This window comes from Oncorhynchus kisutch, unplaced genomic scaffold, assembly GCF_002021735.2.
Source record: "Oncorhynchus kisutch isolate 150728-3 unplaced genomic scaffold, Okis_V2 scaffold886, whole genome shotgun sequence".
In the NCBI taxonomy this organism is placed as follows: Eukaryota; Metazoa; Chordata; class Actinopteri; order Salmoniformes; family Salmonidae; genus Oncorhynchus; species Oncorhynchus kisutch.
Genome location: NW_022262831.1, coordinates 84,403 through 106,856, shown reverse-complemented (window position 1 = coordinate 106,856; position 22,454 = coordinate 84,403). Strand labels below are relative to the sequence as shown.

At 49.7% G+C, this 22,454-nt stretch overlaps 1 protein-coding gene across 4 annotated transcripts; it reads left to right on the top strand.

Annotated features, from left to right (window-relative positions):
• Positions 1-414: 414 nt before the first annotated feature.
• On the top strand, positions 415-22,453 carry LOC109882930 (far upstream element-binding protein 2). Of its 4 annotated transcripts, none has more exons than XM_031816859.1 (21): positions 415-694; positions 1,840-1,948; positions 2,107-2,166; positions 2,264-2,300; positions 2,436-2,494; positions 2,586-2,669; positions 3,478-3,535; positions 4,106-4,277; positions 4,675-4,773; positions 5,060-5,179; positions 5,616-5,718; positions 5,884-5,889; positions 6,264-6,269; positions 6,557-6,562; positions 6,765-6,889; positions 16,479-16,784; positions 16,894-17,009; positions 18,291-18,385; positions 18,619-18,828; positions 19,275-19,447; positions 21,333-22,453. In XM_031816859.1, the coding sequence occupies exons 1-21, from the start codon at positions 608-610 to the stop codon at positions 21,339-21,341; spliced, it is 2,040 nt and encodes a 679-aa protein (XP_031672719.1). In that variant the 5' UTR covers positions 415-607; the 3' UTR covers positions 21,342-22,453. The 4 variants fall into 4 exon arrangements, with proteins under 4 accessions (XP_031672719.1, XP_031672722.1, XP_031672720.1 ...); XM_031816862.1 differs by having other exon boundaries at positions 416-694; positions 2,586-2,657; XM_031816860.1 differs by lacking the exon at positions 6,557-6,562 and having other exon boundaries at positions 416-694.
• Position 22,454: the final 1 nt, after the last annotated feature.

Genomic DNA, 22,454 nt, shown 5'->3' with positions numbered 1-22,454 from the left:
TTGTCACGCTGTTTGGCTTGACAACGGAGTAGGCAAAATCACAACAGATCTGGGACCAGGCTAATATTTATAGCAATGGTACCAAAAACTAACTCAAAATTTCTGCTTTGTTGCTTTCATCTGTGTTTCTACTTTTGAGATCCTGCAAGGTTGATGGTTTGTGTTTTACGAGCTGAACGAGCTCATTGTTGCCCCCAAATGGGTATTGGTCGTTACAAACATCAATCAATAATGGAAGGTTGTTTCTGTAAGCACATTGGTCAACTTGACCATTCTTCAAACTCCGATTGGCTCTTCAAAAAGCGCCTACAGATGATTGGTCAAAGCTGAACTGTCAATCAAGTATCTCCCTGCCCTGGTCAATAGGACCTACGTTCGAGGCAGTAAACCAGTAAGATTTGTGTCTGTAATTCTTCACCGCCTCCTTCGCAATCACCGATTGGTTACTTTAGGAGGGAAGACTGCTAGAAGGTTTGATGCCCACTTTCTGCGCCCTCCCCGCACTTCGCCTTTCTCATCTTCCCGCTTCTGCGCAACTCTGCTCGGCCTAACTACCTGTCCAAACCCCCGTGTGTGTCTGTGTATTTTCCCCAAGAGAGCAAGCAGCATGTCGGACTACGGCTCACCCGGGGCCGGAGCGGGCGCTGGAGGCAAAAAAGATGCTTTCGCGGACGCCGTGCAGCGAGCCAGACAGGTAAGGTTGGAGCAATAGCGAGACTGGGGCACTGACCCAAGCCAGTCTGTTGTGTGCGCTATCTACGATGCTAGGCTAACTAGCTAGCTTGCAACGAGGCCGTCGATGGGTTACTCGAATCGATGCGACCGACCGGCTTGGTGTGTGGGTGAAATCAAAATGCGAAAAACCTAGATTTGAACATTGTGTTGGTGTACGCATGTGTGGCTTTGTTTTTAATATTAGCTAACGTTAAACGTTTGAGTTTGGTAGCGCCACAAGGTTTACGCTAGTTAGAGTGCTACCGTTAGCTGGTGAGGCTAGCTGGTAGTGTTCTCGGCGTGGCGATGCTTTCCTTGTTCTAGATAGCAGCTAGCCAACAAGCCCAAAACACCGACACTAACGTTACCTTTAGGTGCCTGGATAGTAAGCTAACTAATGTTGGTGATCACGAAAAGCCCTCAATTTATATTCCAATAGACCTACCATGTAGTTAACTAGTTAGTCATCAATCATTTAACGTGGCTAGCGTTAGCTTTAAGTTTGGTAACTAGCTAGCGCCAGCAGACTATCATTAACTTAAGGTAGTTGCTAGTTCAATAACGTTAGCTAATGAGGTAGACGTTTCCACATGGAACCTGCGATGCAAACTTCCGAAACAGTCAAATTTGTCGGTCAGTGTTTCAGAATAGCTAACTTGCATAGCTAGTGGGACACAAACACGCTCTAGTTAGTGTTAACGTTAGCTACTGCCGACATGTCTGTGATACGAATTAGGCCAGTATCTCCAAACGAGATCCTCTTATCCCAGTCTGGCAGCTACCTGGACTAACCCCGGGTGTAGAAAATAACTACAGAGTCTAGGGCTGCTTCTCAAATGGCACCACGGGGATCTGGTCAAAGTAGTCCATTATCGGGAATATAAAGTGCTGTTTGGGATCCAACCCGGCTATTGTGTAATAAAGGGATGCGGGATGGTACATGGTTTGTGTAGAGGTGATATACTTGGGCAGCTACAGATCTAGGATCAGGCTACCAGTTACAGATTCACACCCGGGGAATATTATACAAAACGGTCCATATATCACTATCTTGGGCCAAATTCATTTTCTCTAGGCGCTCACACAATGCATTTTAATGAGATACATGCTGTGTGTGTTCCCTAGATTGCAGCTAAGATCGGAGGAGATGCCGGACCTCCAAGTAACAATGGAGGAGCAGGAGGAGGAGAGGGCTTCCCGTTCCAAACACTGAAACGCTCTCTGGAGGATGGAGGTAGGAGACCAGGGGAGGGCAACACAGAGGCACAGGGACCAACACACACACGGAGGAAAACCGAGACACACACATACACTATGTACACACAGAGGATCATGTTCCCGGAGCCTTACTTCAGGATGGTATTGAGGTTCATGTCTTTCCTGTTTTATCAGACCAACCAGATGCCAAGAAGATGTCTTCCCAGGGGGACAGAGACTCAGCCACTGCTTTGTGTACGTACACCTAACAGACAATCTCTTGTCTCTGCCTATCCTCTCACATTTATCGGTTGCTTTCTATTGGTTGTTAATCCATTACTCTTCCCTGTAGCTATCGGAGCTCAGCTCGCTGCCCTGTCTCAGCAAAGGTATTAATAGAAGGCTGTTTTGTCTTCTCTTTTTGCCTGTCTTGTATATTTTGCAGTGTTCGATTCCCTGGTGTTTTGGGCTTGTTGTGAAGGATAAACATTCATTCCTCCGTTCTCTCCCTCTTTTCTCTTCAGTGTCAGACCCTCCACTATGACAGAGGAGTACAGAGTGCCAGACGGCATGGTCGGACTCAGTGAGTACACACACGGTATCGCTTGGGCTCACACAGAGAAGCTGTTCACGCATACTATGATAAAATGACTTCACGGCTTGTTTCTCCACAGTCATTGGTCGAGGGGGCGAGCAGATCAACAAGATCCAGCAGGACTCGGGCTGCAAGGTCCAGATCGCTCCAGGTGAGCAACTAGGTGCTCACCTCTCTTTATATTCTTTATATACTACCTCTACTATCTCAGCACGCAGCCCAGATGGCACCCTATTCCCTATCTAGTGCACTACTTTAGACCAGAGCCCTATTCCCTATCTAGTGCACTGCTTTAGACCAGAGCCCTATTCCCTATCTAGTGCACTACTTTAGACCAGAGCCCTATTCCCTATCTAGTGCACTACTTTAGACCAGAGCCCTATTCCCTATCTAGTGCACTACTTTAGACCAGAGCCCTATTCCCTATCTAGTGCACTACTTTAGACCAGAGCCCTATTCCCTATCTAGTGCACTACTTTAGACCAGAGCGATGGCCATTATTATGCCTGATGAAACTGTGCTGTGTTCTGATTGGCTCTCGCAACAAAGGCATTTTGCTGTCCTTGTGCACGCGACATTAAAACGTGGAACTATCTGGCACTGCTTTTGACCAGGGCCTTGAGCAAATATAGTGCACTTCTTTGGACAAGAGCAATGACCTTTTTTTAGGGCACTACTCTAGGCTAGTGCCCTGGTCAAAGATAGAGCATTACATTTGGCCGGAGCATATGCCTTTATTGTGCACTACTGTTAGTGCACTACGTTTCACCAGGGCCCATAGGGCTCTGTTAGTGCACTACGTTTCACCAGGGCCCATGGGGCTCTGTTAGTGCACTACGTTTCACCAGGGCCCATAGGGCTCTGTTAGTGCACTTTGTAAGTAATAGGGTGCCAATTGGGATGCATTTGTAGTCTGCCAGTTAGACAGATGTTGTTTACTTGTTGTTGTTTACTTGTTGTTTGTGTTTCAGACAGTGGTGGCATGCCAGAGAGGAGCGTCTCCCTCACAGGAAACCCTGACGCCATCGCGTAAGACACTAAGCCCTGGTCTAATGTGGTGTCCCCATAGGGCCCTGGTCTAATGTGGTGTCCCCATAGGGCCCTGGTCTAATGTGGTGTCCCCATAGGGCCCTGGTCTAATGTGGTGTCCCCATAGGGCCCTGGTCTAATGTGGTGTCCCCATAGGGCCCTGGTCTAATGTGGTGTCCCCATAGGGCCCTGGTCTAATGTGGTGTCCCCATAGGGCCCTGGTCTAATGTGGTGTCCCCATAGGGCCCTGGTCTAATGTGGTGTCCCCATAGGGCCCTGGTCTAATGTGGTGTCCCCATAGGGCCCTGGTCTAATGTGGTGTCCCCATAGGGCCCTGGTCTAATGTGGTGTCCCCATAGGGCCCTGGTCTAATGTGGTGTCCCCATAGGGCCCTGGTCTAATGTGGTGCCCTACATAGGGAGTAGGGTTTGTTAGTTTTTCCTAGTCGTTTGATCTCAATTTGAAAAATTCTGGGCGCTGGCGTAGGGGCCATGTTAAGTATTTCTGATCATTACACAACTCTTTCTAACTACTTGCCACCCTCCCTGTCTGTCTTTTCCTCCTCTTCAGGAAAGCCAAGATGTTTCTGGATGAGATTGTATCTCGTGGGCGCGGTGCTCCTTCCTCCTCTTTCCACGAGTCGACCAATGGGCAGAGTGGCTCCATGCAGGAGATGATGATCCCAGCTGGCAAGGCCGGCCTAATCATCGGCAAGGGAGGAGAGACCATCAAACAACTACAGGTACACATTGGGGAGTTGTATAGCTGAAGCCTCCTGTCCAGGGGGTGTACTGGTACATCAGGCTGCCTCACCCTACAGAAACAGGAGATGGACTAGTGTCCTGTCCAGGGGGTGCACTGGTACATCAAGCTGCCTCACCCTACAGAAACAGGAGATGGACTAGTATCCTGTCCAGGGGGTGTACTGGTACATCAAGCTGCCTCACCCTACAGAAACAGGAGATAGACTAGTGTCCTGTCCAGGGGGTGTACTGGTACATCAAATATCTGTACAGGAGTACGAATCAGAACACAGCAACTAATATAATGGGAGGGAAGTACTAGGAAACCAACACTAAACATGGGGAGGCTTGTCAGATGGATGGATGGATATATAGAGATGTATCTCTTCCCTGTAGGAGCGTGCTGGAGTGAAGATGATCCTCATCCAAGATGGTTCCCAGCCACCCAACATGGACAAACCCCTGCGCATCATCGGAGACCCCTACAAAGTTCAGGTAAACGCCCCTGTTGCGCGTACTGCCTTCACCACGCGCCCCTGTTGCATGTACTGTCTTCACCACGCGCCCCTGTTGCACGTACTGCCTTCACCACGCGCCCCTGTGGCGCGTACTGCCTTCACCACGCGCCCCTGTGGCGCGTACTGCCTTCACCACGCGCCCCTGTTGAGCGTAATGCGTTCCTGGATATGGGGCTGGTTGTAGTGATGTCTCTGATATTATGCCAGGTAGTACTGTCTGACTTGATCAACCTCTCTTACTTTCCCTCTCTCTCTCTCTGCAGCAAGCAAAGGAGCTGGTGAATGAGATTCTGAGAGAGAGGGATCACGCTGGCTTTGGAGACAGAAACAATTTTGGCAACCAAATGGGAGGAGGTGGTGGTGGAGGAGGAGGCGGCATGGATGTGAGTAGGATCTTTTAATGTTTATGAGATGGATTCAACTTGATTCTAGTTGGAAGTCTGACTGGATTTGACAGAGCTGTGGAGGTCAAACTCCCCCAGCTGCTTCTCTCTAGTTATGTTAACCCCACCTTCCACCATGGCACAGGGAAGGCAGCTTGGCTGATGGAAATGCAGCCCTGGGGGGTTAAACCCATAGACTTACATTGACTAGAATGTTAAATAGAACATCTGACAGCAGCATCATTGACCTGATTCAGAATGCCCCTTCTACTCGTTCTAAGTCTATGGTTAAACATTGTAGAATGACTGTGGCGTTGCAGCCCCGTTTAGTAACGAGCCTCGACTACAACTCTGTTGAACGTCTTTGCCCCATCAGTATCGTGTTTCAGCTTGGCCAGATGCCTTTTCCTCATTAAGGTGTCTTTTCATTGGCCAGGTGCCCGTGCCCCGCCACTCTGTGGGAGTTGTGATTGGTCGAAGTGGAGAGATGATCAAGAAGATCCAGGCAGACGCTGGAGTTAGGATACAGTTCAAACCAGGTGAGGATCACACACACGACTTCCTGCTACGGAACACTACCTTCTATTCTTGTTCAGCCAGTCCCTGTATCTCCCCCTTAAACCCTGCTTCAGTTGTTATAATCACTATGGTAATTCTCTCCTTTTTGTTCTCTCTCCCTCCCCCTCCCCCCCTCTCTCTATCAGATGAAGGTACATGACGTATAAGATTCAAACCCACACCTACAACAGATTTAAAATATTTATATCATAGGAAACATTAGTATTTTATGATGGAGTTTTTTTTACACGTGATCATAGGTCCGGGAGAAACAAACTGATCTCAGACCTCTTGTTAGTCCCACAACATTTAAATAAGTCACTTGACTGTGGGGCGAACCTGGGGCATGTTCAGTATAGCCCCACCGTAACGAAACGGTTTGCAGCTGGGAGCTCCAGTCTGTTGTTATGGGACGAGTCCAGGTAGCGCCGTCCCATTTTGACCCTGCTTCAGTTGAGTGTTATGATCAGTATGGTAACTGTCCCTCTCTTTGTCCCCTCCCCCCCTTTCTCTCTCCCTCTGTCAGATGAAGGTACAGGACTGTATATGAAACTTAAACACCACACACACACTTACACACACACACACACACACACTTACACACAGCAGATTGATGTGTTTCTATCGGGTCAGAAAGGGCATGTTAGTACACCTCATCTTAGAGGTGCCAATCTGTTAAGTCCAGGTAGCAACTTCCTGTCTTGACTCCAGCTGAGTGTTGTGAACAGTATGGTAACTCTCTCCTTCTTTTTCTCCCTCACTCCCTTCCCCTCTCTCCCTTCCCCCTCTCTCCCCCTCACGCCCTTCTCCCTCTGTCAGATGAAGGTACAGGACCGTATAAGAGAAACATTTTGACTGGAACCTTTTGGTTTAAACGGTGATCGTTATGATGACTCTTTCTCATCTTTTTCGCTCGATCTGTCTTTCTTTCGCGGCGATCTGTGCTTCCCTCTATCTTTGTCTTTCGATCGCTCTCTCTCTCCCCTCTTGCTGCCCCCCCCCCCCCCCCCCCCCCCCCTCTCTCTAGATGACGGTGCAGGTCCTGATAAGATAGCCCACATCATGGGCCCTCCAGACCGCTGTGAGCATGCTGCCTCCATCATCAACGAGCTGCTGCAGAGCATCAGAGTCAGGGAGGACGGAGGACAGGGGGTACGTACACTACCCACTACAGGCTGACACATGGGAGGGGGGTGGGTACATGTGGGGTGTGAAGGGAAGTGGGACTAGATGGCAAGGGGAAACACTGAGTTAAATATAAGATGGTGCAGGGGTATGAACAGGTAAGACTTTCTGGTCTTGAGAAGGAGAGACGTCTCGAAGGCCATATCTGAAATGTGCCTTGCATAAGCATGTTTATTTATTTAATTTCACCAGGTAGACTAGTTGAGAACACCTTTATTTCACCAGGTAGACTAGTTGAGAACACCTTTATTTCACCAGGTAGACTAGTTGAGAACACCTTTATTTCACCAGGTAGACTAGTTGAGAACACCTTTATTTCACCAGGTAGACTAGTTGAGAACACCTTTATTTCACCAGGTAGACTAGTTGAGAAGACCTTTATTTCACCAGGTAGACTAGTTGAGAACACCTTTATTTCACCAGGTAGGCTAGTTGAGAAGACCTTTATTTCACCAGGTAGACTAGTTGAGAAGACCTTTATTTCACCAGGTAGACTAGTTGAGAAGACCTTTATTTCACCAGGTAGACTAGTTGAGAAGACCTTTATTTCACCAGGTAGACTAGTTGAGAAGACCTTTATTTCACCAGGTAGACTAGTTGAGAACACCTTTATTTCACCAGGTAGACTAGTTGAGAACACCTTTATTTCACCAGGTAGACTAGTTGAGAAGACCTTTATTTCACCAGGTAGACTAGTTGAGAACACCTTTATTTCACCAGGTAGACTAGTTGAGAACACCTTTATTTCACCAGGTAGGCTAGTTGAGAACACCTTTATTTCACCAGGTAGACTAGTTGAGAACACCTTTATTTCACCAGGTAGACTAGTTGAGAACACCTTTATTTAACCAGGTAGACTAGTTGAGAACACCTTTATTTAACCAGGTAGACTAGTTGAGAACACCTTTATTTCACCAGGTAGACTAGTTGAGAAGACCTTTATTTCACCAGGTAGACTAGTTGAGAACACCTTTATTTCACCAGGTAGACTAGTTGAGAACACCTTTATTTCACCAGGTAGACTAGTTGAGAACACCTTTATTTCACCAGGTAGACTAGTTGAGAACACCTTTATTTCACCAGGTAGACTAGTTGAGAACACCTTTATTTAACCAGGTAGGCTAGTTGAGAACACCTTTATTTCACCAGGTAGACTAGTTGAGAACACCTTTATTTCACCAGGTAGACTAGTTGAGAACACCTTTATTTCACCAGGTAGACTAGTTGAGAACACCTTTATTTCACCAGGTAGACTAGTTGAGAACACCTTTATTTCACCAGGTAGACTAGTTGAGAACACCTTTATTTCACCAGGTAGACTAGTTGAGAACACCTTTATTTCACCAGGTAGACTAGTTGAGAACACCTTTATTTCACCAGGTAGACTAGTTGAGAACACCTTTATTTCACCAGGTAGACTAGTTGAGAACACCTTTATTTCACCAGGTAGACTAGTTGAGAACACCTTTATTTCACCAGGTAGACTAGTTGAGAACACCTTTATTTCACCAGGTAGACTAGTTGAGAACACCTTTATTTCACCAGGTAGACTAGTTGAGAACACCTTTATTTCACCAGGTAGACTAGTTGAGAACACCTTTATTTCACCGGGTCGACTAGTTGAGAACACCTTTATTTCACCGGGTCGACTAGTTGAGAACAAGTTCTCATTTACAATTGCGACCTGGCCAAGATAAAGCAAAGCAGTTCGACAGATACAACAACACAGTTACACATGGAGTAAAAACAAACATACAGTCAATAATGCAGTATAAACAAGTCTATATACAATGTGAGCAAATGAGGTGAGAAGGGAGGTAAAGGCAAAAAAGGCCATGGTGGCGAAGTAAATACAATATAGCAAGTAAAACACTGGAATGGTAGTTTTGCAATGGAAGAATGTGCAAAGTAGAAATAAAAATAATGGGGTGCAAAATAAATAAATAAAATACAGTTGGGAAAGAGGTAGTTGTTTGGGCTAAATTATAGGTGGGCTATGTACAGGTGCAGTAATCTGTGAGCTGCTCTGACAGTTGGTGCTTAAAGCTAGTGAGGGAGATAAGTGTTTCCAGTTTCAGAGATTTTTGTAGTTCGTTCCAGTCATTGGCAGCAGAGAACTGGAAGGAGAGGCGGCCAAAGAAAGAATTGGTTTTGGGGGTGACTAGAGAGATATACCTGCTGGAGCGCGTGCTACAGGTGGGAGATGCTATGGTGACCAGCGAGCTGAGATAAGGGTGGACTTTACCTAGCAGGGTTTTGAAGATGACCTGGAGCCAGTGGGTTTTGAGACAAGTATGAAGCGAGGGCCAGCCAACGAGAGCGTACAGGTCGCAATGGTGGGTAGTATATGGGGCTTTGGTGACAAAACGGATTGCACTGTGATAGACTGCATCCAATTTGTTGAGTAGGGTATTGGAGGCTATTTTGTAAATGACATCGCCAAAGTCGAGGATTGGTATTGCAGTCAGTTTTACAAGGGTATGTTTGGCAGCATGAGTGAAGGATGCTTTGTTGCGAAATAGGAAGCCAATTCTAGATTTAACTTTGGATTGGAGATGTTTGATATGGGTCTGGAAGGAGAGTTTACAGTCTAACCAGACACCTAAGTATTTGTAGTTGTCCACGTATTCTAAGTCAGAGCTGTCCAGAGTAGTGATGTTGGACAGGCGGGTAGGTGCAGGTAGCGATCGGTTGAAGAGCATGCATTTTAGTTTTACTTGTATTTAAGAGCAATTGGAGGCCACGGAAGGAGAGTTGTATGGCATTGAAGCTTGCCTGGAGGGTTGTTAAGTGTCCAAAGAAGGGCCGGAAGTATACAGAATGGTGTCGTCTGCGTAGAGGTGGGTCAGAGACTCCCCAGCAGTATGGTGGGTCAGAGACTCCCCAGCAGTATGGTGGGTCAGAGACTCCCCAGCAGTATTCACCCCCTTGGCATTTTTCCTGTTTTGTTGCTTTACAACCTGGAATTTAAATAGATTTTTATTTGGATTTCATGTAATGGACATACAAAAAATAGTCAATTGTTGAAGTGAAATGGGAAAAAAAAGACCTGGTGCCACTGATTACCTTTAGAAGTCACATACTTAGACTGCACACAGGTGGACTTTATTTAACTTGGTGTCACATGAGCTGTGTGTGTATGTATGTATATATATGTGTGTGTGTGTGTGTATATATATGTGTGTATATATATATATGTGTGTGTGTGTGTATATATGTATGTATATATGTGTGTGTGTATATGTATGTGTGTGTATATATGTGTGTGTGTGTGTGTGTGTGTGTGTATATATGTATGTGTGTGTGTATATATGTATGTGTGTGTGTATATATGTATGTGTGTGTGTATATATAGATATAAGTCCCCAGAGTCTGCAACACCACTAAGCAAGGGGCACCATGAAGACCAAGGAGCTCTCCAAACAGTACAGATCAGAGTTGGGTTTTTAACATCCCACAGAGCACCATTTTAATCCGTTATTAAAACATGGAAAGAAAAAACATAAAACGCAGGATTCAAGATTTTGTGCTTTTCTGCAAAAATTATTCTAGAATTCTTATATGAAACCCGAAGTGGGCGGCCAGCAGAGATGGATGGGCTGAGGGTTGGGATGTGGGAGGAGATGGATGGGCTGAGGGTTGGGATGTGGGAGGAGATGGATGGGCTGAGGGTTGGGAAGTGGGGGGAGATGGATGGGCTGAGGGTTGGGAAGTGGGGGGAGATGGATGGGCTGAGGGTTGGGATGTGGGAGGAGATGGATGGGCTGAGGGTTGGGAAGTGGGGGGAGATGGATGGGCTGAGGGTTGAAGTGGGAGGAGATAGATGGGCTGAGGGTTGGGAAGTGGGAGTGGAGATGCTGTGGGGGAGATGGATGGGCTGAGGGAGTGGAGATGCTGTGGGGGAGATGGATGGGCTGAGGGAGTGGAGATGCTGTGGGGGAGATGGATGGGCTGAGGGAGTGGAGATGCTGTGGGGGAGATGGATGGGCTGAGGGAGTGGAGATGCTGTGAGGGAGATGGAGGGGCTGAGGGAGTGGAGGGAGTGGGGGTGGAGGGTTGGGATGTAGGAGTGGAGATGGATGGGTTGAGGGAGTGGAGATGGAGGGGCTGAGGGTTGGGATGTAGGAGTGGAGATGGAGGGGCTGAGGGTTGGGATGTAGGAGTGGAGATGGAGGGGCTGAGGGTTGGGATGTAGGAGTGGAGATGGAGGGGCTGAGGGTTGGGATGTAGGAGTGGAGATGGAGGGGCTGAGGGTTGGGATGTAGGAGTGGAGATGGATGGGCTGAGGGTTGGGATGTAGGAGTGGAGATGGATGGGTTGAGGGTTGGGATGTAGGAGTGGAGATGGATGGGCTGAGGGAGTGGAGATGGAGGGGTTGAGGGTTGGGATGTGGGAGTGGAGATGGATGGGCTGAGGGTTGGGATGTAGAAGTGGAGATGGATGGGCTGAGGGAGTGGAGATGGATGGGTTGAGGGTTGAGGGAGTGGAGATGGATGGGTTGAGGGTTGGGATGCGGGAGTGGAGATGGATGGGCTGAGGGTTGATGTAGGAGTGGAGATGGATGGGTTGAGGGTTGGGATGTAGGAGTGGAGATGGATGGGTTGAGGGTTGGGATGCGGGAGTGGAGATGGATGGGTTGGGATGTAGGAGTGGAGATGGATGGGCTGAGGGTTGGGATGTAGGAGTGGAGATGGATGGGCTGAGGGAGTGGAGATGGATGGGTTGAGGGTTGGGATGTAGGAGTGGAGATGGATGGGTTGAGGGAGTGGAGATGGATGGGTTGAGGGTTGGGATGCGGGAGTGGAGATGGATGGGCTGAGGGTTGGGATGTAGGAGTGGAGATGGATGGGTTGAGGGTTGGGATGTAGGAGTGGAGATGGATGGGTTGAGGGTTGGCATGCGGGAGTGGAGATGGATGGGTTGGGATGTAGGAGTGGAGATGGAGGGGCTGAGGGTTGGGATGCGGGAGATGGATGGGTTGAGGGAGTGGAGATGGAGGGGTTGAGGGTTGGGATGCGGGAGATGGAGGGGTTGAGGGTTGGGATGCGGGAGATGGAGGGGCTGAGGGTTGGGATGTAGGAGTGGAGATGGAGGGGCTGAGGGTTGGGATGTAGGAGTGGAGATGGAGGGGCTGAGGGTTGGGATGTAGGAGTGGAGATGGATGGGCTGAGGGTTGGGATGTAGGAGTGGAGATGGATGGGTTGAGGGTTGGGATGTAGGAGTGGAGATGGATGGGCTGAGGGAGTGGAGATGGAGGGGTTGAGGGTTGGGATGTGGGAGTGGAGATGGATGGGCTGAGGGTTGGGATGTAGAAGTGGAGATGGATGGGCTGAGGGAGTGGAGATGGATGGGTTGAGGGTTGAGGGAGTGGAGATGGATGGGTTGAGGGTTGGGATGCGGGAGTGGAGATGGATGGGCTGAGGGTTGATGTAGGAGTGGAGATGGATGGGTTGAGGGTTGGGATGCGGGAGTGGAGATGGATGGGTTGGGATGTAGGAGTGGAGATGGATGGGCTGAGGGTTGGGATGTAGGAGTGGAGATGGATGGGCTGAGGGAGTGGAGATGGATGGGTTGAGGGTTGGGATGTAGGAGTGGAGATGGATGGGTTGAGGGAGTGGAGATGGATGGGTTGAGGGTTGGGATGCGGGAGTGGAGATGGATGGGCTGAGGGTTGGGATGTAGGAGTGGAGATGGATGGGTTGAGGGTTGGGATGTAGGAGTGGAGATGGATGGGTTGAGGGTTGGCATGCGGGAGTGGAGATGGATGGGTTGGGATGTAGGAGTGGAGATGGAGGGGCTGAGGGTTGGGATGCGGGAGATGGATGGGTTGAGGGAGTGGAGATGGAGGGGTTGAGGGTTGGGATGCGGGAGATGGAGGGGTTGAGGGTTGGGATGCGGGAGATGGATGGGTTGAGGGTTGGGATGCGGGAGATGGATGGGTTGAGGGTTGGGATGCGGGAGATGGAGGGGTTGAGGGTTGGGATGCGGGAGATGGATGGGTTGAGGGTTGGGATGCGGGAGATGGATGGGTTGAGGGTTGGGATGCGGGAGATGGATGGGTTGAGGGTTGGGATGCGGGAGATGGATGGGTTGAGGGAGTGGAGATGGAGGGGTTGAGGGTTGGGATGCGGCAGATGGATGGGTTGAGGGTTGGGATGCGGGAGATGGATGGGTTGAGGGAGTGGAGATGGAGGGGTTGAGGGTTGGGATGCGGGAGATGGATGGGTTGAGGGTTGGGATGCGGGAGATGGATGGGTTGAGGGTTGGGATGCGGGAGATGGATGGGTTGAGGGAGTGGAGATGGAGGGGTTGAGGGTTGGGATGCGGGAGATGGATGGGTTGAGGGTTGGGATGCGGGAGATGGATGGGTTGAGGGAGTGGAGATGGATGGGTTGAGGGTTGGGATGCGGGAGATGGATGGGTTGAGGGAGTGGAGATGGATGGGTTGAGGGTTGGGATGCGGGAGATGGAGGGGTTGAGGGTTGGGATGCGGGAGATGGATGGGTTGAGGGTTGGGATGCGGGAGATGGATGGGTTGAGGGTTGGGATGCGGGAGATGGATGGGTTGAGGGAGTGGAGATGGATGGGTTGAGGGTTGGGATGCGGGAGATGGATGGGTTGAGGGAGTGGAGATGGATGGGTTGAGGGTTGGGATGCGGGAGATGGATGGGTTGAGGGTTGGGATGCGGGAGATGGATGGGTTGAGGGTTGGGATGCGGGAGATGGATGGGTTGAGGGTTGGGATGCGGGAGATGGATGGGTTGAGGGAGTGGAGATGGATGGGTTGAGGGTTGGGATGCGGGAGATGGATGGGTTGAGGGAGTGGAGATGGATGGGTTGAGGGTTGGGATGCGGGAGATGGAGGGGTTGAGGGTTGGGATGCGGGAGATGGATGGGTTGAGGGTTGGGATGCGGGAGATGGATGGGTTGAGGGAGTGGAGATGGATGGGTTGAGGGTTGGGATGCGGGAGATGGATGGGTTGAGGGAGTGGAGATGGATGGGTTGAGGGTTGGGATGCGGGAGATGGAGGGGTTGAGGGTTGGGATGCGGGAGATGGATGGGTTGAGGGAGTGGAGATGGATGGGTTGAGGGTTGGGATGCGGGAGATGGAGGGGTTGAGGGTTGGGATGCGGGAGATGGATGGGTTGAGGGTTGGGATGCGGGAGATGGAGGGGTTGAGGGTTGGGATGCGGGAGATGGAGGGGTTGAGGGTTGGGATGCGGGAGATGGATGGGTTGAGGGTTGGGATGCGGGAGATGGATGGGTTGAGGGTTGGGATGCGGGAGATGGATGGGTTGAGGGTTGGGATGCGGGAGATGGATGGGTTGAGGGTTGGGATGCGGGAGATGGATGGGTTGAGGGTTGGGATGCGGGAGATGGATGGGTTGGGATGTAGGAGTGGAGATGGATGGGTTGAGGGTTGGGATGCGGGAGATGGATGGGTTGAGGGTTGGGATGCGGGAGATGGATGGGTTGAGGGTTGGGATGCGGGAGATGGATGGGTTGAGGGTTGGGATGCGGGAGATGGATGGGTTGAGGGAGTGGAGATGGATGGGTTGAGGGTTGGGATGCGGGAGATGGATGGGTTGAGGGTTGGGATGCGGGAGATGGAGGGGTTGAGGGAGTGGAGATGGAGGGGTTGAGGGAGTGGAGATGGAGGGGTTGAGGGTTGGGATGCGGGAGATGGATGGGTTGAGGGTTGGGATGCGGGAGATGGATGGGTTGAGGGTTGGGATGCGGGAGATGGTTGGGATGCGGGAGATGGATGGGTTGAGGGTTGGGATGCGGGAGATGGATGGGTTGAGGGTTGGGATGCGGGAGATGGATGGGTTGAGGGTTGGGATGCGGGAGATGGATGGGTTGAGGGTTGGGATGCGGGAGATGGATGGGTTGAGGGTTGGGATGCGGGAGATGGAGGGGTTGAGGGAGTGGAGATGGATGGGTTGAGGGTTGGGATGCGGGAGATGGATGGGTTGAGGGTTGGGATGCGGGAGATGGATGGGTTGAGGGAGTGGAGATGGAGGGGTTGAGGGAGTGGAGATGGATGGGTTGAGGGTTGGGATGCGGGAGATGGATGGGTTGAGGGTTGGGATGCGGGAGATGGATGGGTTGAGGGTTGGGATGCGGGAGATGGATGGGTTGAGGGTTGGGATGCGGGAGATGGATGGGTTGAGGGTTGGGATGCGGGAGATGGATGGGTTGAGGGAGTGGAGATGGAGGGGTTGAGGGAGTGGAGATGGATGGGTTGAGGGTTGGGATGCGGGAGATGGATGGGTTGAGGGTTGGGATGCGGGAGATGGATGGGTTGAGGGTTGGGATGCGGGAGATGGATGGGTTGAGGGTTGGGATGCGGGAGATGGATGGGTTGAGGGTTGGGATGCGGGAGATGGAGGGGTTGAGGGTTGGGATGCGGGAGATGGAGGGGTTGAGGGTTGGGATGCGGGAGATGGATGGGTTGAGGGTTGGGATGCGGGAGATGGATGGGTTGAGGGTTGGGATGCGGGAGATGGATGGGTTGAGGGTTGGGATGCGGGAGATGGATGGGTTGAGGGTTGGGATGCGGGAGATGGAATGATGGGCAAAGATAAAAGTCAAAACATAATAGAAATAGAAAGTCAGTCTGAGTGACACGGAGGAGCAGTTTTTACAGCCAACGCCGGTTTGCCTGAGGCTGCTGCCATGTAGGTGTTTGGACACATATACACACTCTCAAATAAACACATACAAGAACACACACATACATGTAATATTTCCAGACATGCACACAAACATACAGTTGGCATTGCCCAAAAAATCAGTTTTAATTCCAGGTTGTAAGGCAACAACATAGTAAAAATGCCAAGGGGGGTGAATACTTATGGAAGCTACTGTACATCACGTCTCCACTATTCCCCTTCTAGTTTCTCCTTGACATTTTGTGTTTATTAATACATTTCTTTGAAGGGGACATTTTCTGTCGATGTGCCAGCTGGACAAATCTGGCACATGTTCAGCTTTAGTACCTGGGCAGATGGATAAAAATGACACTAAAAAAATTAATTAAAAAGCTTCCCATCTGAAACCGTTCAGAACAGTTTGTGCAATATTCTGACATTTTGTGACAGTTTTGGTGTTCAGCCAATTAATAAAAAATAAAAAATATCTAAAACAAGAAGTTTTCTTCCTCGCTCTGTTTGTGCACTAAATTTTCTCGGGGCTGAAGTTCAGCATTCGACATCTGCGTCCCATCATTGGTCAATAGTAGAGATTCTTCAATGAACTGTTGTCTATAGATGACTTTTGTTTTCGTGCACATCTTTTCACTTGCAAAATACCACACAAAACATCTTAGTTACATGCACCTCAGATCTATGCAAAAATGTCACATTAATGACTCTTTTTTTGAGTAATCTTAGATTTATATCAAGACTATTTTTGAGGAAGTGTGTACTGGCTACAGAGTCTACAAATGGACAAATAGTACTACTGGCACTTTGCGGTTTTCAAGCGAAGGTCTTTAAAAGGTAGTATGCGAGCGCTGTCGTGCGGAAGCCTTTACCTGTGTCTCTTCTCCAGGGTCCTCCAGGTCCACCTGGCACGGGGGGGATGCCTCAGGGTGGCCATGGCAGGGGGCGAGGCCAGGGCAACTGGGGCGGTCCTCCGGGAGGTGAGGTAACCTTCTCTATCCCCGCCCACAAATGCGGCCTGGTGATTGGTCGGGGTGGCGAGAACGTCAAGGCCATCAACCAGCAGACGGGGGCTTTCGTGGAGATCTCGCGTCAGCCGCCGCCCAACGGGGACCCCAACTTCAAACTGTTCATCATCAGGGGGTCCCCTCAACAGATAGATCACGCCAAGCAGCTCATAGAGGACAAGATCGAGGTACGGGAGGACGGACGCGTGTCGACACACACTTAAACACCCAGTGTATCATTTAATAGTCCCACGTGACCTGTAAATGGAATGAATGGTTTCCTCTCTGCTCCTCTAGGCTCCTCTGTGTCCTCTAGGGGGAGGTCCTGGGGGACCTGGTCCAGCTGGTCCAATGGGCCCCTACAACCCCAACCCTTACAACCCAGGGCCTGGTGGCCCCGGAGGACCCCCGCAGTAAGTACACCAACCATGCACCCCTACAACCCCAACCTTGATAATGCAGAGCCCCCCCCACACACACACACACACACAGTAGAGACAGCACCTACTGGACATAAAGGCTAGGTGCTACAGCACCTACTGGACATAAAGGCTAGGTGCTACAGCACCTACTGGACATAAAGGCTAGGTGCTACAGCACCTACTGGACATAAAGGCTAGGTGCTATAGCAACTACTGGACATAAAGGCTAGGTGCTATAGCAACTACTGGACATAAAGGCTAGGTGCTATAGCAACTACTGGACATAAAGGCTAGGTGCTATAGCAACTACTTGACATAAAGGCTAGTGCTACAGCACCTACTGGACATAAAGGCTAGGTGCTATAGCACCTACTGGACATAAAGGCTAGGTGCTATAGCACCTACTGGACATAAAGGCTAGGTGCTATAGCACCTACTGGACATAAAGGCTAGGTGCTATAGCACCTACTGGACATAAAGGCTAGGTGCTATAGCACCTACTGGACATAAAGGCTAGGTGCTATAGCACCTACTGGACATAAAGGCTAGGTGCTATAGCACCTACTGGACATAAAGGCTAGGTGCTATAGCACCTACTGGACATAAAGGCTAGGTGCTATAGCAACTACTGGACATAAAGGCTAGGTGCTACAGCACCTACTGGACATAAAGGCTAGGTGCTATAGCAACTACTGGACATAAAGGCTAGGTGCTACAGCACCTACTGGACATAAAGGCTAGGTGCTACAGCACCTACTGGACATAAAGGCTAGGTGCTACAGCAACTACTGGACATAAAGGCTAGGTGCTACAGCACCTACTGGACATAAAGGCTAGGTGCTATAGCACCTACTGGACATAAAGGCTAGTGCTACAGCACCTACTGGACATAAAGGCTAGGTGCTATAGCACCTACTGGACATAAAGGCTAGGTGCTATAGCAACTACTGGACATAAAGGCTAGGTGCTAGTTTGCATCGCTACAGTTTGTTATACATCCATGCACATAAAAGAAGGGGTCTATTGTTCGTGCGGTGAGCCGCTCTGATCCCCCTGTGCTGTTGAGGGATTTTTATGGCTCAAAATGTTTGATTTATTTCACCATTTGTCTGTCATGTCCATTGTATGTTATTTACATTTCTACCTCTGAATAAAACAAGGCCACATGTTAGTTAAAGCCAATGGGTGTCATGTGTTTTGGTGTGTTTGTGATGTGTTGTAAGACTTAGAAAGATATGAAGTGTTTTATTGTTCTCCTCTCTCTCTCTCCAGTGGCGGCCCCCCAGGTGGTCATGGTTATGGGGCCCCTCAGGGCTGGGGAAACACCTTCCAGCAGTGGCAGGCCCCTGGAGGGCCACACGACCCCAGTGAGTAGACACGGCTTCATATACACTGGTCTGGAACTCCATCAGGCACTTTCCCTCCTGGTCAATACATTTTTCCCTGGCCTGTCCTCAACGCTCTTTCCTCTTTTACCTTCTCGTTTCCTCTCCTCACTTTTACCTTCTCGTTTCCTCTCCTCACTTTTACCTTCTCGTTTCCTCTCCTCACTTTTACCTTCTCCTCCCTTTCAACCCTCTTTCTCTAATCTTCCCCCCAGACAAGGCAGCAGCAGACCCCAATGCAGCGTGGGCAGCCTACTATGCGCAGTACTACCAGCAGCAGCCAGGTGGCGCCATGCCGGGCCAGGCCCCCAACGCCCCAGCAGCCGCACCAGTCCAGGCAGACCCCTCCCAGGCAGCCCAGACCCCTGGAGGTCAGCCAGACTACACCAAGGCCTGGGAGGAGTATTACAAGAAGATGGGCATGGGTAAGATCATCACCATGGTTATGATCATCGCCATGGTTATATTGACTTTACAATGACATGTCCTATAGTGCAATAATCACTAACAATGTATCACTAGAAACAAAACACAGAAGAAATAATAGTGGATACAGTTAGTAAAAATAAACCTCTAGATAATCACAGCTGAGCTCTGGCGAAACGGCGGCCATCTTGATCCAGAAGACATGCTGTAGGACTGTCCAGTCTCCAGACATGTCAGGAGAGCCTGTGTGTCACTAGAAAAGGACTGAAAGGCCTTCACTGTATAGAGTCCTTCTACAAGCCACCTTTTTAATGGACACTTTTCATCCAGAAGATGTCCTCAGATTTATTTCTATACAGCAGAATTGTGATCAACAAATACTATTTTCTTGTCCAAGTTCTTGATCTTAAAATCTGATCCGCTTTCCCTCCCTGTCTCTCCTCAGCCCAGCCCGGTGGAGGTGCTGCAGCAGCGCCGGCTGCAGCCGTGGCCGGGGGAGGAGCCGGCGGACAGCAGGACTACAGTGCAGCCTGGGCTGAGTACTACAGGCAGCAGGCGGCCTTCTACGGCCCTGGAGGGGCTCCGGGACAGGCTGCCACCCCACAGCAAGGACAACAGGTAACACACACACCACTCAGCAAGCACAACAGGTAACACACACACCACTCAGCAAGCACAACAGGTAACACACACACCACTCAGCAAGCACAACAGGTAACACACACACACACACACCACTCAGCAAGCACAACCGGTAACACACACACACACACACACCACTCAGCAAGCACAACAGGTAACACACACACACACACACCACTCAGCAAGCACAACAGGTAACACACACACACACACACACCACTCAGCAAGCACAACAGGTAACACACACACACACACACACCACTCAGCAAGCACAACAGGTAACACACACACACACACACCACTCAGCAAGCACAACAGGTAACACACACACACACACACCACTCAGCAAGCACAACAGGTAACACACACACACACACACCACTCAGCAAGCACAACAGGTAACACACACACACACACCACTCAGCAAGCACAACAGGTAACACACACACACACACACACCCACTCAGCAAGCACAACAGGTAACACACACACACACACACCACTCAGCAAGCACAACAGGTAACACACACACACACACACCACTCAGCAAGCACAACAGGTAACACACACACACACCACTCAGCAAGCACAACAGGTAACACACACACACACACACACACCACTCAGCAAGCACAACAGGTAACACACACACACACACACACCACTCAGCAAGCACAACAGGTAACACACACACACACACACACCACTCAGCAAGCACAACAGGTAACACACACACACACACACACCACTCAGCAAGCACAACAGGTAACACACACACACACACACACCACTCAGCAAGCACAACAGGTAACACACACACACACACACACCACTCAGCAAAGCACAACAGGTAACACACACCACACACACCACTCAGCAAGCACAACAGGTAACACACACACACACACACACACCACTCAGCAAGCACAACAGGTAACACACACACACACACCACTCAGCAAGCACAACAGGTAACACACACACACACACACACCACTCAGCAAGCACAACAGGTAACACACACACACACACACCACTCAGCAAGCACAACAGGTAACACACACACACACACACACACCACTCAGCAAGCACAACAGGTAACACACACACACACACACACCACTCAGCAAGCACAACAGGTAACACACACACACACACACCACTCAGCAAGCACAACAGGTAACACACACACACACACACACCACTCAGCAAGCACAACAGGTAACACACACACACACACACACCACTCAGCAAGCACAACAGGTAACACACACACACACACACACACCACTCAGCAAGCACAACAGGTAACACACACACACACACACACACACACACCACTCAGCAAGCACAACAGGTAACACACACACACACACACACACACCACTCAGCAAGCACAACAGGTAACACACACACACACACACCACTCAGCAAGCACAACAGGTAACACACACACACACACACACACACTACTCAGCAAGCACAACAGGTAACACGCACACACACACACCACTCAGCAAGCACAACAGGTAACACGCACACACACACACCACTCAGCAAGCACAACAGGTAACACGCACACACACACCACTCAGCAAGCACAACAGGTAACGCGCACACACACACCACTCAGCAAGCACAACAGGTAACGCACACACACACACCACTCAGCAAGCACAACAGGTAACACACACACACACCACTCAGCAAGCACAACAGGTAACACACACACACACACACACACACCACTCAGCAAGCACAACAGGTAACACACACACCCCACTCAGCCAGGACAACAGGTAACACATTACATAGAAATCTGGGAACACTGGACAGTTACTTTAACCTCTCTCTCTCCCAGGCCCAGTGAACCAAATCCAGCCAGTCTCCAGCCTGTCAGACGTGGACCGGGAGGACTGTTCCTTCACTGCAGCCACATCCCATCCAGCTCTCTGGACTTTTTAAATGTTTTCTTCTGGGTTTAAGTCATTCAAAAAATGTCTGGTTTTGATGGAAGCAAAACCTTAATTCCCTCCCTCAAATACACTCCCAGTACCCCCTTCTTCTCTTCCCCTAAAAATTCCCCTTTTCTTTTTTACAAAAACCGAAAAATAACAAATTCTACCTTTTTTTTTTTTTTTTGCTGATGAGATGATTGAACAACTTGGTAGGGTTGTTTTTCCTTTATGTTCCCCTGTCCTCACCCTTCACCCCAACCCCTACTATCTGCCTGTCCTCACCCTTCACCCCAACCCCTACTATCTGCCTGTCCTCACCCTGCATCCCAACTAGTGTCTGCCTGTCCTCACCCTGTACCCCACCTAGTGTCTGAGGAGGGGAAGAGAAGAAGAGGGGAAGATGGTAAAGAGCTCCTACTCATTGGCCTCGCTAATACCCATCTGTAAAATACATGGACTCGCACTTCTGTCATTTGTTTGTTTTTCCTGAGGAATAAACGTCTAGCAGTACTTTGGAGTATAACTATTACTAATATTCAGCATCAGTTTGTAAAAACGAGTTGTTTTTTTGCAAGCAAAAGGATATTTTTTTGCTTTTTAGGCTTTTATTTTCATTTTTAATTAACGTCTAGTTCAGTTAAAACATTCCCTGTGTTGATGAAGTAGCAGCATTTTTCCCCTCCCCCCACCCACTTATAATTTTACTTAGTTCATATTTTTCAGTAACTAAAGGGTGGGCCTGGGTTTGTGTGTGTCTGTGCGACTGACTGTGTGTACAAGCCCCTGTTTCTATGGATGCTTGCTACAGTGTGTGCCTGCTTGTTATGTTGGTTGTTTTGGCACAGTTTGTGTCCCCGAGGCCCCCGTCCCCTTGCTGACTTCAGATCAGGTTGCTGCATCAGATGGGATGCCTTTTATTTTTCCTCGTGTTCCAAGAAGTCGTGTTATGTTTGTATGCCGTTTTTTTTTTTTTTTTACTTTTTACTGCTTGTTTTTAAACTTCACAATAAAAAATAAGTATTGAG

Excerpts from the sequence above, each read along its gene's own strand:
- LOC109882930 (XM_031816859.1), top strand. The coding sequence starts at position 608 with ATGTCGGACTACGGCTCACCCGGGGCCGGAGCGGGCGCTGGAGGCAAA. Across the intron at positions 3,536-4,105 it reads GGAAACCCTGACGCCATCGC|GAAAGCCAAGATGTTTCTGG; the intron begins GTAAGACACTAA and ends CCTCCTCTTCAG. Across the intron at positions 4,774-5,059 it reads GAGACCCCTACAAAGTTCAG|CAAGCAAAGGAGCTGGTGAA; the intron begins GTAAACGCCCCT and ends CTCTCTCTGCAG.